A 20,007-nucleotide genomic window follows, 5' to 3' on the forward strand; every position below is an offset into this window, starting at 1 on the left:
GCAGCAATTAGCACTGGGCAAATCCCAGGTGGTTACCGCGCCTGCTCAGGTAATCACCAGAAAGGTCGGATGTGAGTCTCGCTGTCTTATGTGGGCTGAAAGCTGCCACAAGCAATTTCTCCTTGGAGTCCAGGAACTACCTCTCGCAAGGGCCTTGTCCTGGGCAGGAAAGGCGGAGCTGGCCACTGCTTCTTGGCTCCCTGCCTTCTGCTCAGGACTCCATCAGGCTGGTCTTCCTGCCTCCTTCTCACCTATGACCTCAGCTTTCACTCCTTCTGTTCTGAAATTGGGTAGGGTTCAGTGCATGACTGTTATTGAATGGCTCTTATACCCTCAGAAGATCTTAAATTGTGATTCCAAATGCCAAAGACAAGTATTTTGCTTCAAGAAGTTCAAATGCCCTTGCTTTCCAGCACCTAGCTTATGCAGAGAGTTTAAAGAAAAAAGAAAAAAATTATCCCCATTAGTTCTTCCTCAGGCTCAGTGCATACGAAATAGTTTGAGCCAGGAAATACATACTATCTCTAGCATCCATATGAAGTCTTTATATGATTATCAAGTGTTGCATCGCCATCTATTTTCATTTAAAAGAATAAGGGGAAAAAAACAAGCCAAATTATGGCTAAATTCAGCAGCATGTTTTCATTACTTAGCAACTTGTATAAAGTATGTTTGAGTCTGTCGGTGAAAAATGTGCTGTGGGCAGCCAAGAAAACAGACAGAGAACCAAGTGTAACAGCTGTACAATTAAAATGGAATAGACTAAGATCATGATTTTTCATGAGCTAAGATCTATCATGTCCTAACCTGTCTTTTCCCTCAGTCTTCTATATAATAGATGATCTGATAATGCCAGCCCATCAAAATTGAAATACTGTACAAAGGACTTTTAAATTGATTCAAAAAGAAAAAAAGTAATTTGGCCCCATAAGTGGAATGACCACTGAACTACTGGATAACAACGGCCCCCAAACCGGGGATGACGGGGGAATCTGAACTTCAAAATGATGCCTCCATTTATCGTCTTTCTCTTTCTGTAGATCAACCAAGCCTGCATGGGGGATGTAGTAAAATTATTTAGATTAATTCTACTTAAAAGATGCTAGTTTGGATAAAATCAAGCCATTAGTTATGATGGCAACCCAATTAAGCCAGTTTAACACGCCTTATCTCAGCTGTTATAGTAATTGAGGAAGAAAAATACATTGAAGACCCAGCCATCATTCCTCGTTACTTCAAGTACCAGTAAAATATCAATCACGTTGAAAATACTAGCTCAATTTTGTCACTGACAAAATGGCCCAATAAAAGAACTCTTGAGATCTGGTAATAGAAGGGCTGTGATCAGAGCCATGTGTAGCAGCAAATACACTCCACAGAGAGGGGGGCCTGGCGTTCTGCTCCCCTCAGAAGGAGCAGCACCCCAGCTTAGCTGAGGGCCGGCTCAGCCTGTCTCCCCACCTAGAGGGTGCAGATAAACACCTGCCCTGCTGTGCTGTTACAAGGACGGGAAATCCTGAATGCAAACTTCCTGGTGACTTATAGCCCTTAAATATTATAAAATTTAAATATTTAAGTGAGCCTACTTGAGGTGAGTCACGGACTGATTTTTCTAAACGTATCATTACAAAATCATCAGTATCTGAAGCAAACTATGAAGTGTCATCTGATGACTCTGCTAGTGGTGGTCTGAGCATTGTTCTAGAGAAGGGACGGGCTGCAGAGCCCTCTACTGAGAGCAGGGCTCTCAATCAGAGGATTGGCCAGAAAATGCTGCCTTCTCCATGGGCATCAATGCACGGAGCTTGTTCTGTCTGAATGGGGAGAGGTAAGCTAACCTTCATCTACCTGACGGCAGGACATTTCCATGCTGACCAGTCAAATCAACTATCTTAAACATAGCATTTTCAAACATTCATTGTGGGGAAAAAAACTGATTTGGGCATTAGAATGCTGTCTGCAAATGCCCATCTCTGCCAGCTCAATTCATCCTGCCAAGGGGTCTCTTAGCTCCTCCTCCTTGGTGTTCCCTCTTCCCCAGCTTGGGTAATAGCGTCACCACCTGATGCTCCCATCCCCACTGACACTCCTCCCCCATCACTCCCTGTCCTGCCTCTGCTCTCGCATCCCCACAGCCCTCACCTAAGCCCCCACTGTCGGTCCTTGTTACTGCCCTGGCCTCCCAACTGCTCCTCCCTGCCCTCCCTCCACACTCGAGTCCTCTCCTCTCCCTGCCTCCAGCACCCCGGCTTTCATCAAGGCCAACATCCAGCTGAAAAGTCTATGACCGCTTCTTCCCACAACTTCTAGCCACAGGATTTCCTCCTCCTAGAAGAACCTTCTCCAGCCGTCTTTTTATGGAGACTTCTGAGCTATCCCCAGACAGTTAATTACTCCATGTGATAAGCTCCCATGATATTTTATCCTCACTCCTCTTCCTGCACTTACAGTGTTATCTTGCATCAGTTTACATATCTGTTCCTGCCACATGGTTAGTATTTCAACAACAGACACCCTGCACGGTTGACTTTTGTGCTTAGCCAACCCGGCACAGGGCAAAGTCACAATAAATAATTATGGGCTGAATGAATGAAATGAAACTGTCATGTTTAGAAACGGCCTCCAAATCAATTCTTCCCCTATTTTTGCCTTTTCTTTGGTTTCTGTAAGATGGAAGCAAAAAAGCCAAACGCTGGAATTAAAAAAAAAAAAAAAAAAAAACAGTTTCAGCTTTCAAATTATTTCTCCTCCTAAAGAATTGAGTCTGAATTATATGAATAATTGCCTCAGTTCTACATCAAGTATTAACCATGGAAACCTGACGCTGTAGTTTGCAAATCTATTTTCTACCAAGTTTTTGGTTGGTTTACTACTAAATGTTTTCAGAATATAAAATGAGATTGGCAAGATCTCTATTAACACAGCAATAAAAAAAATGCTTATGAATTAAATTAAAAAGCGACAAGATTCTTGGCTTACAGGGCACATGCCCAAAAAAAAGCGGACCTGTAAAACAGTGATCCTGCAGAGCCATAGTAAATAGAACATAGGGATGAACTGAGTAATATGAAGGATGACCCTGCAGAGAGGGGTCCTGGTTCACTCCCACTTGTGAGCACAGGTAAATGTAGCTTAGAGCCCTGCTCACATGAAATAAAAGACCTGGCATTTCTTTGCTCACAGCTACTTGGCAAAGGTTCAACAGATGCCCAGACATGCAGAAGGAACTGGGGGGGAGTAGATTGCCCCCCCAGTCACCTTGCCCTAACAAACACACCTCAGAATCCAGCAAGGGCGCCCAGCCTTCACTTAGGGGCCACATGTGAACTGTGGTTCCCCATGAATTCGCCCATCCTCCTGATTTTCCTCCCAGAATTTGGGCCTCAAGCTTCCTTGAGACGCTCAGTTCAGGTCTCCCTCCTGGTCCCTGGAGTGGACTCCCTGCTCTGAGTTCCACAGATACTCCCTCCCACATACACACTTGTTTCTCCCCCAGGTGGGGGAAGAGGACACTGTTCTCAGAATAGAGGGAAACCTATGGAAATGCAAACATATGTGATTGTAAGTATGGAAAGAGCAATTTTCAAATCAACCTGAATTAATTCAAAACTCAACCCAGGGAGTTCAGGCTTTTTGAGCACGAGCCACCCGTTCTCCTTGTGCAGCGCTTTCCGATAAACACTGAATTTTCCTTTACCACAGATAATAATAATATTTTTTTTTAAATCTACCAGCTACCTATTCTAATAGGACATGACAGAGAATAGTCCTGATGCTCAGAGTCTGGGGAGCTCAGAAACGAGCTTTCTGTCTTTCCCACCTCTCACTTTCTCTTCCTGCATATTATTCTCCATTGCAGGCAGCCTCACTCTGCACACTATTCCCCATACAGAACCACCTAGGTGCATGATCAGTGTAAGACACGTGCTGCACACCTCTAGCCCAGAGACTAGAAAAGTCTACCGCCTTCCTGCACTTCTCAGAGCTCACTTCCAGACGTTCTGGCTGAGATTCAACCTTCTTTGCATGTGAAGCCAGCCCAGCCAACTGTGGCAAGACCAGGGAGCCTATTCTTCTACAGGCACTCTCTTGAGAAGATGCACTGGGGTCTGATCTTACCAGTCTAGGGATCTTGTAATGCGTGAAAACCTGGTCTCTCAAATGCAGTTGTTCATAGCAGCAGAAACAACCCAGATGTCCATTAGCTAGTGAATGGATAAAGAAAACATGGTCGATCAACAGAATGGAGTATTATTCAGCTATAAAAAGGAATGAAGTACTGATTCTTGGTATAACATGGATGAGCCTCAGAGATATTGTTTGGGGACTTTTCTGGTGGTCCAGTGGATAAAAACTTTGCCTTCACTTGAAGGGGCTGCAGGTTCAGTTCCTGGTTAGGGAGCTAAGACCCCATATGCCTCTCAGCCAAAAAAAAACAAAACATAAGCCAGAAGCAATATTGTAACAAATTCATAAATACTTTTTTAAAAGTTGTGTGTTGTTTAATTGCTGGGCCATATCTGACTCTTTTGTGACCCCATGGACTGTATGTAGCCCGCCAGGCTCCTCTGTCCATGGGATTTCCCAGGCAAGAATCCTGGAGTGGGTTGCCATTTTCTTCTCCAGGGGGATCTTCCTGACACAGGGATAGAAACCACATCTCCTTCATTGGCAGGTGAAGCCACCTGGGAAGCCCTTTTAAAATGGCACATATCAAAAAAAAAAAAAAAAACTTTAATAAATAAATAGAATTAGATAATGGTGGTAGTTGCAGAACTCTGCAAATTTACTAAATATCGATTCTTTGTAAAAACAAATAGAGAAAAGAAAGTAGAATTGGAAAAAAATTTTTAATCCCTGTATAACTTTTGAATTTATGTTTCTGTTTCTGATTATCACAGTAATCATGGTTATTATAAAGGAGATTGAAAAGAGAAAAGTATTACTTTAATGTTAATTACCTGGAGAGATAATCACTATTTAGGTTTGGGTATATTTCTTCCTAATCTTTTTCCTAATCATATATATCTTTTAATTAGTGTCACACTGTTTTTGTCTGTTACTGACAAGTTAGATATATATATGTCTATCTTTTGAATAATGGAACCTATCATAAAATCTCAGTGGTTTTTTGTTTTTGTTTTTGTTTTTTTTGGCTAAGTGAAAATCCTATGTGGTCAGCGTTCTGAATAAAATGATATCCCCATAACCCTAACCCTAACCTGGCCCCGCTTCTCATTACACCCACCCAGTGCCAGGAGACCCAGGTGTGACACGTGCCCTTGGGTACAGAACTTAGCTCCACCCACCTTCAACAGAAAGCAGTATATTGTTGGTGACTTAAGTACCAAAACACACAGATTGTTTTTCACCCCTTCTGCCAATTCTTGATGCCAACCACAGCGCCAAAACTCCTAAACTTGGAGCTCCACAGTCTGGCATGGATGGTGGGTTGTGCTGCGACCACCAGTCATTCCACTCGCTTCTGGAGCTTCCGAAGCACGCACAGCATGGGAACACTGTGTCTCAGGGGCCGCAGTCCTCGGACAGGTGACACAGCACCAATGGTCACAGCGCCGTGGACAATGACTTCATCTCCTGAGGCCCAGTTTCCTCTTCTGGAAAAATGAGGGAAGACTGGAGGGTAGAGCCCCACGTGCTCAAACAGCAACCTCTCTGATTCACTTGGACTTTTAGAAAATGTACAGCTCCACCCCAACTACACCTAGAATACAAAAGTCCAAGCCTCGATACTGAACCAAGCAGACTGAGGGTTCGGCCAGGACGGCTGGCACTGACACAGGATGCCAACTCGACCAGCTCTCGAGAAGATCATCACCACCAAAGTGAATAACACAAGTTAAATTGTCTTGTTTCAAAATCCAGATGCAGGATCAGTTTGGTCCTAAACTAATCAATTTGTGTAGTATTATAAGCTGTCTGTGCCAAGTGGGAATGACAAAGCCAGAAATGGGAGCAAGCAGTGGTCCAGGGCACAACTACCTGAGATCAGAGCATCTCTGTGGTCTTGAAGGCACAGTCCTGTTGATAAAACAGATTAGGTTATTCAGGTCCAGGAAAGAAAATGGTGACCATTACTCCCATGTCAAGCCACTGTTTGGCAGCATGAAAGCTTGAAGCAAAATGAATGACCCACCAAGATTTGAAGGCTGTGGGGAAGAAGAGAGGGAGAGCTGTCTTTTAGTGGGGACAGAGTTTCAGGTAGGGAAGATGAAAAAAGTTCTCAAGATGGACAGAGGTGATGGCTGCATAGTAGGAATGTACTTCATGCCGTGGAACTGTACACTTAAAAGTGGTTAAAATGGTAAATAGTATGCATATTTTACCACAATAAAAGTAGCTCAGAAAAAAAAGATACAAAAGCAATACTAATAATAACCCCAAATGATGGTTTGGGAATTTTAGTTTGCTTTTGTAGTTGAAATGAGAGCCTGTAAGAATCAACCTACAGAGTGCAAACTTGGACATAGAAAGCTAAGATTAACTCTCGTTCTAGAGAAGGAGGCCTGAGACACGGAATTCATCTGAGCCGGTGCTCAACCTCTCTGCCTCAGCCTCACAACAACTAAACCAAGGTGTCGCACATCAGAAGCTCCAACCTTGCACCGAGCCCAGGCCGCACTTCCAGTTCTCCCAGTGACTGCCAACCCTTCGGCGTGAGCCGGAGTGCGTTTCCTAAGGCAGGACCATGACCTTCATCAGATTCCCAAAGGGGAACCCACCTCCCATTCTATTTAAGACCCCCTGACAGGAGTGGTTCATCTGGGGGCCATTGCATCTCCTGATATTACAAAGACAAAAGCCCTTACAGACACGGGTTCTGAGGTGGGACTTCCTCTGAGCCTTCACGCATCCCCCAAGAACGTGGCCCTGGGCTCCTCTGAGGAGCGCCCAGGAAGAGCAAGTGCAGGTCTAGCTCCACATCCCGGGATTTCACTCAAATTGAGGCTTTTCCCTACTGAAATAGAGGAGGGGTCCGTCCCAGCCATGCTTTGGTTCCGGTGTTTGGTCACGCAGAGTGGGCCCTTGAGAGCTCTGGCTTGTGGACGGAAAGGAGAGAAGAGGGGTTAGTGATTTTTGTTGAGTGCCAGAGAATATCTGGAAGCTTGGTATTTCCTGGACCCCCACAACTGCTGGAGCCGAAGGGCTCATGAAGAATCTTTACATTTTAAATTACATTTTACTTTGGGGTGGTGCTTTTCCTCCATCTCATACATAGAAACGGAGAGGCTTTCCCTGAAGATTTTGAGAATCCACTCTTTACCTTCTCAACAAAAGAAAAACAAGCTCATTTTGCTTGACTTCAGAAAAAGACATCACCAGCCTGGCCTGAGAATAACACAGGGGAAATTGAAGACAGCAGTATAATTAAGTTCACGAAAGGCCAATTCTTATGACCGTATTTCAAATACTCATAATGCCTTCTCATCCGTTCTTCCAAATCACTCCATATTATATTCAGAGTGAAAAAAATATAATGGATTCCTCTGAGATATTCAATTAGTTCCATAAAAAGAGAAAAATAATTTTTCAATAAAGAAATTCAGCCAAATGACTAAAGCTGACAGTGAGAAACCAACTTCAAAGTAATTACGCATCTCCTTTGAGTTCTTGCGCTAACAAAAGTTGATGGTCTGCCACCATTAGAAATGCCTATGCTTCTGATGATTAATTACAGCTGTGCTCCTATTTTACCAGACACTTACTTGAATGTTTACTCTGGAACTAGCTTTGGGTGTTGGTCTGTTTAAATTTCCACAAGCCCCACTAAAGAGTATCCATTCTCGAGACTCACAGGCATACAAAACAGACTTGTGGTTGCCAAGGAGGAGATGGGGTGGGGAAGGGATGCAGTGGGAGTTCGGGGTTAGCAGATGCAAGCTGTTATATATGAGATGGATCAACAACAAGGCCCAACAATGGCACAGGGATATACTCAACACATCTTGCGATAAACCATAGTGGAAAAGAATATGAGAAAGAATGTGTGTATGTGTGTCACAGTCAATGTTAGTCCACGTTAGTCGCTCAGTCACATCTGGCTCTGCAACCCCACGGACTGTATAACCCCAGGTTCCAGGCAAGAATACTGGAGTGGGTTGCCATTCCCTTCTCCAACCCAGGAATCAAACCTGGGTCTTCTGCACTGCAGGCAGATTCTTTACTGCCTGAACCACCAGGGAAACCATATATATGTATAACTGAATCATTTTGCCATAAAGCAGAAATTAACACAACATTGCAAATCAACTATTCTTCACTAAAAATTAAAAAAAAAACGTTAAAGAGTATCTATTCTCATGCTTTGTGAATCACTGATCAGCTTCCTTCAATCTTGCTTCTTCCCCACCAATGCAAATCACTCCCTAGAAAGTCACCAGTAACATTCTTCTTGGGAAACCCCATTGCTTCTCTTGACTCCTCATCTTTTTGGGCATCATAACACATTTAATTCTTGATCCTTGCCTCCGCCTCCAATTCATCTCCCCCATGTCTTCCAGAAACTATCACCTGGCTTTTTAAACTTTTAACCTGCTCTTTGGTGTTTCTTGAGGTGCCCACCCCTCCATAATTCTGCACTTTCAACTCAGGTAACCTAATTCACTAGAAAGGTTTCAAAAGCATCTACATTGAAAATTCCCATTGGCTAACTCAGCCCTGGCATGTCTCCCAAGCTCTGGGCACTTTCTTGCAGGTTCACTGAACTTGACAGGCTCTTAGCACAGTCAGAGCGGAGGCTGTTGTCTTTCTGCACCCCACTACCTTCCTCTTTACCTCTGGAAGCCTCACCTGAGGGCCTCAATAAGACGAGACATGTATTTGCCGTTCAAACTGCCCTTCATGATGCCATCTATTGCTGGGCTCCCTGCCTCCAGCGCCTGCATCTCCCGTCAATACCACTGTACGTTTCCACAAATAAGTCAGATCAGATTGTTCCACTGCTTTTCTGAAAAACTCATGTTGGCGTCCCACTGCCAACATGCAAATACTTGGCTACTTAGATTAAAGGTTTCATTATGGTAAGCAAGGATAAGTTCTAATTATCATTTCCATTCTTTGAGTGAATTTCAATGTGCTGGTATGACATGTGTGTTTAAAGCTTAGCACTCTAACAGTAAAGTCTGAAGAACATCAGTCAGAAGCCTTACATATGATAAAAGGTTTTTTTGTATTTTTTTTTAAGATTCCACATGTAAGCAATATCATATGATATCTGTCTTTCTTAGCGTGGCTTACTTTACTTAGTATGATTATTTCTAAGTGCAATCCCACTCCTAGGCATATACCTGGAGAAAACTGATTTGAAAAGATAGATGCAGCCCTGTGTTCACAGCAGCCCTATTCACAATAGCCAGGACATGGAAACAACCCAGATGCCCATGGACAGGTGAACGGATAAAGACGACGTGGTGTATATGCGGTGGAATGTTACTCAGCCATAAAAAGAATGAAATAACGCCGCTTGCAGCAACAGGGTTAGACCGAGAGATCATAAAACTACCAGGCTTTCTGAACCACTAAACTTTATACACAGATGGAAGCCATCCCTCTCGGTCCTGTTTGAAATCTAATGCCAGCGGTAAAGGTGTCTGGTACGTCGGAAAGAGGTACTGTGGACGATGACCCCTGCGTTGTACGGGTTGTGTGCTAACATCTCCCCTTTCCCTGTAGGCAACCCGCCCGCCACTGGCACTGGGACCCTGCTGATAACTCTGGAAGACGTGAATGACAATGCACCCTTCATTTACCCCACGGTAGCAGAGGTCTGTGATGATGCCAAAAACCTCAGCGTAGTCATTTTGGGAGCAACAGATAAGGATCTTCACCCAAACACGGATCCTTTCAAATTTGAAATCCACAAACAAACTGTTCCTGATAAAGTCTGGAAGATCTCCAAGATCAACAGTAAGTCCTCTTAACATTCCCTTGTTATTCTTCAGCTTTGAAGCCTGGTTTCCCTGGCTTGGTTCCTGTTCCAACCTGTTCCTCCTTTCCTGTGCTCTCGTGGATTCTCATGTGGCTTGTTTCAAGTTATTCATACATTACAAACACCGACAATTTTCCTACCAGCACCTGTACACAATTTGTAAAAATATTGAATATCAGTTTCTTAGAAATGCAAGCATGACAGCTTTCTGCCTTCTGTCTCATCTTTTCTCTGCTGTACCCTGTGAGCTAGGCACCCCATACTTCACCCTCTGCACCTACCCAGGTTTCAGCCTTCAAAAGCTGGGGATCTTGGCTCAGGTGCCTCTCCTCACTCAGATCGCTGTGTTTACCTTAAATTTCACCAGCACTGCAGAGATTTCTGGGCTATGCTTGCCTTCCTAAGAGAAGCACCGGTGCAGGAATCTTCAGAAAGCCTTACCTCTAATCCCCCACCTTCCGTTTTATGCTGCAGATCTCAGAAATGTAAAGACTTTGTCTTTAAAATGACCTTGGCTTTGACTTTCGACTTTGATATCTTCTCCTGTTCCTCATTCATGAAACTTGCAAGCAATGCCCCGTTCCACCAATCCTTGCACGTGGACAGGTAGAATTTAAAACTTGTCCCAACATTTATCATCTGCCATGTTAAGACTGAAATATCAAATATATTGAGTTGTGAATCCCCCACTGCCCTCCCCTCCCCGTGGCAAGTGGGAACTCACTCCTGCAATCACCTAGCCTCGCAATAAAACCCAGACCAGAACTCACATGTTACATACACTTTGCCATCAATAGTGAATTAATCTTATGATTGACCCGGTCAGGGCTGGGTTCCCTCTTCTTACTTCAGAGGTAGAGTTTTTGAGAGGTATGGGGAATTATACATTCCATTAAGTTTTGAAAATGTATTATACAACTGTGCATAAAATTTTCTATTAAAAAAACCTCATCTGTATTGTTATGGCCTTATCTCATATCTCATTTTATTAGCGCCTTTCTCTTGTTATTGATTCTATTTGCCTGTTTGTCCATTTTATTGCTTTTTAAAGAATGAATTCTGTTACACTGATTATTTTTAATTAAAACAGCCCTTCTCTTGTTTGAGGGGCTAGTGTTTTATTTGCTAGTTTTTGTGGCTGTCGCTGATTTGAATAATCATCCCCAGCTTCAGTTTCCAGCTGGAACATTCTCATCAAAGACTTTGTCCTCTACCTGCAGATCAGAGAACCTTCCTTGTGCCAACCTGCCATTTCACCAGCGTCATCATCCACATCGGTGATTTCTGCTGCTGTCACCTTCTGGTTAGGATAATCCTTCATCTGTTTGTTTAATTAATGTATTTATTTTAGTTGGAGGTTTCTGCCATACAACAACATGAATCAGCCATGGGTGTACATGTGTCCCCATCCTGAACCCCCTTCCCACCCCCCTCCCCCTCCCATCCCCCTGGGTTATCCCAGAGCACCGGCTTTGAGTGCCCTGCTTCATGCATCAAACTTGGACTGGTCATCTGTTTCACATATGGTAATATACATGTTTCAGTGCTTTTCTCTCAAATCATCCCACCCTCACCTTCTCCCACAGAGTCCAAAAGTCTGTTCTTTACATCTGTGTCTCCTTTGCTGTCTTGCATATAGGGTCATCGTTACTGTCTTTCTAAATTCCATATATATGTGTTAATATACTGTATTGGTATTTCTCTTTCTGACTTACTTCACTCTGTATAGTAGGCTCCAGTTTTACCCACCTCATTAGAACTGACTCACATATGTTCTTTTTATACTTGAGTAAGATTTCATCGTGTATATGTACCACGACTTCCTTATCCATCTGTCTGCCGATGGACATCTAGGTTGCTTCCGTGTCCTAGCTAGCTATTGTAAACAGTGCTGCAATGAACATTGGGGTATATGTGTCTCTTTCAATTCTGGTTTCCTTGGTGTGTATGCCCAGCAGTGGGATTGCTGGGACGTATAGCAGTTCTATTGCCAGTTTTTTTGTTTTCAGGTTGTCACACTTTTCTTTTCCCTCCTGCTGCTGCTGCTGCTGCTAAGTCACTTCAGTCGTGTCCAACTCTGTGCGACCCCATAGACGGCAGCCCACCAGGTTGCCCCATCCCTGGGATTCTCCAGGCAACAACACTGGAGTGGGTTGCCATTTCCCTCCTGGTTTTATTTAATAGTTAAAATGCCTTCTAGATTCTTTTTCTTGCTCCTCCAAGTTTTTTGTTTTTTTTTTTTTAATATTTATCCTTGTTTATGCCCAGAAAGAGCCAGTTTAAAAAAATAGCTGGGACTTTCCTGGTGGTCCAGTGGTTAAGAATCTGCCTTCTAATACAGGGGCATGGGTTCGATCCCTGGTCGGGGAACCAAGATCTCACAAGCCATGCAGCACGGCAAAAAAAAAAAAAAAAATCCATAGTCATTTGAATGACTGAAGAGAAAATAGTCCAAGGCCAAAACAGTGCCAGGTGAGATGGCCAGTTCTGAGTGCTGACCAGTGGCCTGGGTAATGGTGGATGTTCCCACTAAGCATGGGCTTAAAGATCCAGTCCCCAGGTTGTGTATCAGTGCTATGAATTCCCACAGACCTGGGGCCTGATAAAGACGGGTCTGAGGCCTGATAAAGACTAAGCTATAGGGACTTCCCTGGTGGTCTGCTGATTAAGAATCCAAGCTTCCACTGTAGGGGGTGCAGGTTTGATCCTGGTTGGGAAACTAGGAACCCACATGCTGCACAGCATGACCAAAAAATAAATAGATAAAGATAATTTTTTTAAAAAAGACTAGAGTGTAGAAACCATCTCCATGGAAACAGATGGGGGGCCTGCCCACCTTAAAAGTGACTAAATTTTTGTTATTGTTGTTCCAAAAGTGTATCTTGATTATTTGAATCTGTGTTCTTATATAAAAATGCTCTGAGCTAACAATTTATTTTTTCCAGCTTTATTGCATATTTTTATATACAAATAAAAATTGTATATATTTAAGATGTACAATGTGACAATTCATGAATGGGTTTTTAGATTATTTCTTCTAGATGTTGAATGTGATCTTTGTGAAGATGTATTATACTTTAAGTCTAATACATTTGTAGGGAGGAGTTCTCAGTACTCAATCATCTCCACCAAATTGGGTCCTCCTGAAATTGATTATAATAGCTCTGAAACACAGAACTCCTCCATGATGGAAGTGTTTTATCTGGTATTCTCTGATATGGTGGGCTTCCCAGGTGGCTCAGTGGTAAAGAACCCTTCTGCCAGTGCAAGAGATGCAGGTTCAATCCCTGTGTCAGGAAGATCCCCTGGAAGAGGAAATGGCAACCCACTCTAGTATCCTTGCCTGGAAAAATTCCATGGACAGAGGAGCCTCGTGGGCTGCAGTCCATGGGGTCGGACAAGACTGGGCACAAACGCCAACAAACACAATCTGGTATGGTAGCCACCAGCCATGCGTGCTTGCTAGGCACTTGAAATGTGATTTCTCCAAATGAAAAGCTGAATTTCTATGTTTATTTGGTGTTAATAGATTTATATTTGAGTACTCTTGTAGTTACATCAATGCACTGCCTACTTTGTGAGTTCAGCTGCTGAAATTCCACTCTTGTTTGCAGAGGTCCAGCCCTCTCTTATGATGGCCCCCTTCTGTATTTACAGATACACACGCCCTGGTGAGCCTCCTTCAAAATCTGAACAAAGCAAACTACCACCTGCCCATCATGGTGACAGACTCGGGGAAGCCGCCCATGACGAACATCACAGACCTCAGGGTACAAGTGTGCTCCTGCAAGAATTCCAAAGTGGACTGCAACGCAGCAGGGGCCCCGCACTTCAGCGCGGCCACAGCCCTGCTCCTGTCCCTCTTCAGCTTAGCCCGTAAGTTCACCAAACTCTACTGTGCGCGCGGTAGGAAAACGCAACTGCCCCAAACCCACTGTTTTTCCACATATCTTCTTTCCCAAAATATGCATCCCAGAGGAAACATTCATTTTTAGCTTACATCTGTGTGATGGAATGTTACCTGTAAAGGTGCTCCCACTAATGTCCAAAGGCCCCTTCACATCCCCCTGCCAATCTGAGGAACCATGCAAAGGCACCCAATGCCGTCAACAGAGCAGGTGGAGAGGAGGTTCCTGCAGATGACCCTGAACTTGAGCTCAGACAGATGTGCCCAGATTGGTTAACTGGTCTACCAGGGCCCTATTTTTCTCTGCATGGTGCAGTGTAATCTTTAGCTAGATTTAAGGAGATTCTACACCCTTTAAAGAAGAGTCATGAGAATGCATGGAGGGACGTAGAGGCTGTAGGAAAAGAGGTGATTGCATATTTACACAGTTTTCTCACTGACCAGTTGTCATGACTGTGACATAATGAAGGATTATTTTAAATAAATGAACTGTTATGCCGAGTAACAGAGGTATGAGCATCAAATAAATAGATACGGGTATCAAATATTTCCTATTTGGGTCTTACTAGTCCAGTTTTGGAGAAAGCGATGGCACCCCACTCCAGTACTCTTGCCTGGAAAATCTCATGGATGGAGGAGCCTGGTAGGCTGCAGTCCATGGGGTCGCTAAGAGTCGGGCACGACTGAGCAACTTCACTTTCACTCTTCACTTTCATGCATTGGAGAAGAAAATGGCAACTCACTCCAGTGTTCTTGCCTGGAGAATCCTAGGGACGGGGGAGCCTGGTGGGCTGCCATCTATGGGGTCGCACAGAGTCGGACATGACTGAAGCGACTTAGCAGCAGCAGTCCAGTTTTAACCTTAGCAATTATTAACATATAGCTAATGCCATTCAAAAGACTTTGGGGCCTCAGTATTTACCTTCTGAGAAGGTGAATGGTGTTATGAATTAGGAGGCTAAGAAAGTGATGATTAGAAAATAAAGACAGAAATTATTGTATCCTGGTGACAGTGTTGAGTGGAGTCAACAGGAAATCTCATTCCAACTTCAGACACGTAGAGCTCCCTGCTGAGCCACTGACCTTGGAGTGGAATTAGAGAGGGGAATTTACAGTGCAAAGTGTCTCCCTGGATGGATGAATAGATGGATGGGGGGAAGTGAGGGATGGAGGGGGAGAGAAAGGAAAGAAGAAGGGGAAACAGAGAAAGAGAGAGAGGGAGGGAATATATATTCCTGTCTCCCTTGTTCTTTCTTCCTCCCTCCTTTCCTTCTTTCCTTCCTTTTATATAAACCATGAGTATTACAGATGAAGCTGAAATCCCCTGTCCCTCTCCCCGGTTTCATTTCCTGTTCTCTCTCCCCAGAGACAACAGCTGTCGTGCCCCAGCGTGCGTGGACATTGCTTTATACTGTCACTACACACCACACGCACACACACCCCATATAGTTCTACTTTGTGCAGTTCGTCAGACTTGGTCTGATTCATATTGTGTTGAGCCTGATATGCTGGAACGCTCTGATCTCCCTCTTTTCATTACATTTCCAAGCTCCATCTATGTTGCTGTAGTTCAGGGGTTGGCAAGCTTTCTCCATCAAGGGCCAGGTGGCAAATATTTTGGGCTCTGGGGGTCTCATCAGGGCTCTGTTTCATATTCCTTTTTATAGCTGTTTTGGTTCCGTCTTCCATGTTTTAGCACCCTTTAAAAGTATGAAAACCATTCTTAGCTCGAGAGCCAGGCAAACACACTGCTCTGATTCATTTACTCTAACAGCTAGAGAGCATCCCTTCCCATCCTAGGAATATGGTGCAGTGTACTCCCCTATCAACAGACACATGGGGATTATTTAGTGTCCTGCTCTGACCAACTCTACTGCAGTAAACCTCTGGAATCTGTTTTCCACCAGCTTCTCAAGTGAGCACTAGACAGACACGGAGCAGGATTCACATATAGCAGAGTCAGGATAGACCAGGGGGCAGTACTTCCTGGGTGATTGTACAGAAATAAAAATGCTGTGTGTGTGCATGTGTGTGTGTACACAGATGGAAAAGATGATTGAGTAGCCACTCACACATCACCCACAACTGGTGGTGTTGTTTAGCTGCTAAGTCATGTCCAACTCTTTTGCAACCCCATGGACTATAGCCTGCAAGGTTCCTCTGTCCATGGAGTTTCCCAGGCAAGAAATAATACTGGAGGGGGTTGCCATTTCCTTCTCCAGGGGAATCTTTCCAATCCAGAGATCGAACTCACATCTCCCACATTGGCAGGCAGGTTCTTTACCACTGAGCCACCTGGGAAGCCCATAAACATGACACCAAAGCCTGACTCTCCGTGAACCAAGGCTCTTCAAGACTCTACTTACTTACCAGCCCATGTAGGTGGCCAGTGAGTGTTTTAATGGAGGCTTCCTGCTCCAACTGTTGAAGTACAGATAGATCCCCAGCCCATCCAACCCAGGGAACCAACATCCCAGGTGACCGTAGCCTCCAGCACACATACCCAGTGTTTTTGTATGTTTACACAATATTTTTTACAATAATACACATGCCTGCTACTCCAAATCATTATGTTAAATACTAGTAAGATGTAATCTGTTGAGATTAAAAGGAATATAATAGCCATGGCAGCATTTGCTTCCTCCGACAAAGGATTTTCTTGTTCCTCCTACTTTGGAGCACCCTGACCTACAGGTGTCAATAATGAGCAGTTTCCCCAGGATGGCTCACTTCTCATCTCTCCCATCTGAACTCTTGGATCACAGTTAATCCAAGATAGAATTGTCTGATGACTGCCAAAGAACTCGTGATCATTTTATACTCAAAATAGTACCATTGAGAAAAGACAGGTGCATGCATTCTGTATTTGAAATATCAGATGCACTTTCTGTTCTCACCTAAATGGAGAGCCACATGGTTACCCCACTGCAGGTCAGGGCACCTGAGGACAGGCCATAATTATCCTCAGAAAGAAACCCTGAATCTCCCTATGCAGCTGGAAATGACCCTCCCATGTTTTGCACCACAAGACATGTCATTTCAGTCCCCAGTTAAGATAAATAGTTAAGAACAGTCATCATCACCGACCTATCTGACTGCAAAACAAACCTCACCCTGTCCCTATATCAAAGGCATAAGATTATTTAATAATGTTCGTCTGAACGTTAGAGATGCCTGCCAAATAAAATGATTCCTGTTTTATTATAGACCTAGCCCAAGATGTTCTTCCTAACAGAGAAAGAATGAAACTAATAATGTAGGCATGTGAGAAACTGGCAGGAATAAGACGCCTTGACCGTCCTATGGCTCAGACTCTCTCCTAAGAGCAGGGTCAGCGTGGCTGACCCATGACAATGGCAAGAGGGCATACGGAAATGGGTCCAAAATATTAAGCAAAGTGGGGGCATGAGTCCTAACAACACTGTAACCATCAGTAGATTATAAAGTGGAAGGACAAGAGAACTTCCCCACCAGCCACAGTCCTTGAATGAATGTGGAGATTTGGTAGAATCTGTTCAATGTTTCTTTAAAGCAGGGAGTGGCAAACTACAGCCCAAGGGCCAAGAAAGGCTCACTTCCTGATTTTAAGATTTGTTTAGAATCCGATGCTCCCTGGCGGATCAGCAGTAAAGAATCTGCCCGCCAATGCAGGAGACGCAAGGGATGTGGGTTTGATCCCTGGATTGGGAAGATCCCCTGAAGGAGGAAATGGCAACCCACTCTAGTATTCTTGCCAGGAAAATCAGATGTTCCATGGACAGAGGAGCCTGGCAGGCTACAGTTCATGGGGTCGCAAAGAGTCGGACACAACTGAGCGAGTGAGCACAGACGCACAGAATACAGAAGGTCCGTCCATTTACAGACTTAACCTATGACTGCTTTCTGCTACTACCACAAAAAGAGCTGAGTGGTTGTCCCCGAGACCCTATGGCCCAAAAAGTCGAAAATATTTACTCCTGGGCTCTTGGCAGGAAAAGCATGTCAATTTGGTCTTTAAAGCCTTTGTTCATAAAACTGCAGGGCTCGCGTCATTCAACATGGGAAGAGAAAATGGGTTTTGCTCCTCTTCCCCAATAATATTCTGATTCAAGTAGACTCGCATGAACCAAACACCCCTGTTCTGTGGCTTTTCTCTTTGTTTCATTCATTGCCCTGGTGGTTTTATTTCACTCTGTAGACGAGACACTGATGTTCAGAAAGGTCCCAAGGTGGGTTAGCATGGAGGCCGGTGTTCATTATTAGACTGCCTCCCTTGTGGAAAAATATAATAAAAACATTTCAGTTTATTATGATACCATAGGTGGCTTTATTGCATTTGAGAGTTGAACTGAGAGAGACGCAGTTCCTTCTTTGACATCCCAAAGTAAAAGAAATAAAACTAATGACATTGAAAGCAATAAAAAATGTAAATGAAATGATTTTTACTGCCAGTTTGTTGTTTAAATCACATGTTGATGACATCGAGGGGATGCATAATTCTCCCCCTAGGACCCTCCAAAGAAAGCAAGCTGGCACATCCATGAGGGTCTTTGTGCTATGACAAGGCAACTTCAAGGAATATTGTGCTGAAACCTTTTCAAACACTGTTTTAAAATTAATTCACAAGAGCAAGAATATAAAAGAACAGACCAGGTGAACCATTTGAATAAATACCAAAATTAAATGTCTCTATGTTGGAAAGGACGGGGGATTGAATTGTAACCTTGATGATCACAATGAAGAAGTTTAAAGAGGTGACCAAATGAGCAAAAAAAATGGTCACTGGAAATACTTTTCATTCTGATGCTTTTTATTAAGGTATTATTTGCATTCCATAAAATTCACCTATTTTAAGGGTGCACTTTGATGAATTTTGGTAAAGTGTAGCCACTCCACAATCAAGATGCCATTCCTTGTACCCCTTTCCTGTTGATCCCCTCCCCAGAGTCCAGACTCTCATTGATCTGCCTTCTCTGATTAGATTCTTGCCTTCTCTAGAATTTTCCATAAACAGAACTGCACAGTCCATGTCATTGAGTGTATCAATATTTTGCTCCTCTTCATTGTGAAATATATTATGGGCAAGGCAGAGCTTGGAGGAGTACCAAGCCGGAGTAGAGCAGGCCATCTTCGGCCTGCAGACGGAGCTGGTCCCTCCAAGTTTATGGACAACGACAGTCAACCTCTGACGTCCCAGGGCTTTCTATGTGCCACACACATGCACAGCTAAGAACATTACATCATTGTGAACTTTTTCGTGCAATCAGCTCAGCAGTCACATTGGATATGCTGTGGTCTGACTTGACTTAAACAGGGCTTGAGGGCTTTCGTATGGAGTGGATCTTATTAAGCCAAAATTTTTTCCTGTTTTTCTCAATGACAAAAATGATTATTTTAAGTTATTGGTCTCACACAGGAAAATATTTTTAAATGAAATTAGTGATGCCATTTAATATGTTCTTTTCCAGTCTTCAAATGCAAGTGAATGTGAAGGATATAGTTTACTGCAGCCCAGGTCACCAAAGAGTTTAAGGCAATGGTAGCAAGGGCAATGAAAAATTCACCTGAAAAAAAAAGGAAATTAAATGAGTTCAGAAGAGTCCTAACCCCAGAGGAATTCACCTGTCAAGCAGTATAAAGATCCCTAGGTATAGAAAATAACAATAAAACTTGCATCTGAATCAGCATGTTCATTTCCATGGTCCTTTCTGTTAAAACAGCTTTCTCCCTTAACCTTCTCAATATCATTTTATTTACACTCGAGTCACATTACAAAGATTTTTCTATCTAGAATTTAGAGCAGATACATGACTACTTTAAACTCTGAAATCAATGGGGTGCAGCACAGGTTGGTGACATTTATGTGCTGACCCACCCCCTTAACAGATTTAGAATGAAAAGCCCTAAGCTTTTACAGAACAACCCATTATATTCCAACAATCAATTCATTCCAGAATAGACTATACTTGCATTGTGGGTTTATCTTTTATACATTTTTGTTTCTTTGTAACACGAGTTTTTAGTGATACCTTCTCCCTGTACAAATCCAAGATATAATAATAATTAAGCAAAGGTGGCAGAGAGCCAAGCTGCTTCCGTTCACCCTATCATCAGGCAAGGTGGAAGTCCCTCAGCTGGCCTAAAGCCTAGAGAGCAAGCAATGAAAACCCTG

At 43.5% G+C, this 20,007-nt stretch overlaps 1 protein-coding gene across 3 annotated transcripts in view; it reads left to right on the top strand.

Moving 5' to 3' along the window:
• Positions 1–20,007, top strand: part of CDH13 (cadherin 13) — a 1,055,068-nt gene that overhangs the window by 1,033,388 nt on the left and 1,673 nt on the right. For all 3 annotated transcript variants that reach the window (XM_044931221.2, XM_025269790.3, XM_044931222.2), the window contains 2 exons: positions 9,694–9,927; positions 13,607–13,825. In XM_044931221.2, the coding sequence (XP_044787156.2) occupies positions 9,694–9,927; positions 13,607–13,825 (453 nt within the window). The remainder of the gene's footprint in view (positions 1–9,693; positions 9,928–13,606; positions 13,826–20,007) is intronic.

Source organism: Bubalus bubalis, chromosome 18, assembly GCF_019923935.1.
Source record: "Bubalus bubalis isolate 160015118507 breed Murrah chromosome 18, NDDB_SH_1, whole genome shotgun sequence".
Taxonomy (NCBI): Eukaryota; Metazoa; Chordata; class Mammalia; order Artiodactyla; family Bovidae; genus Bubalus; species Bubalus bubalis.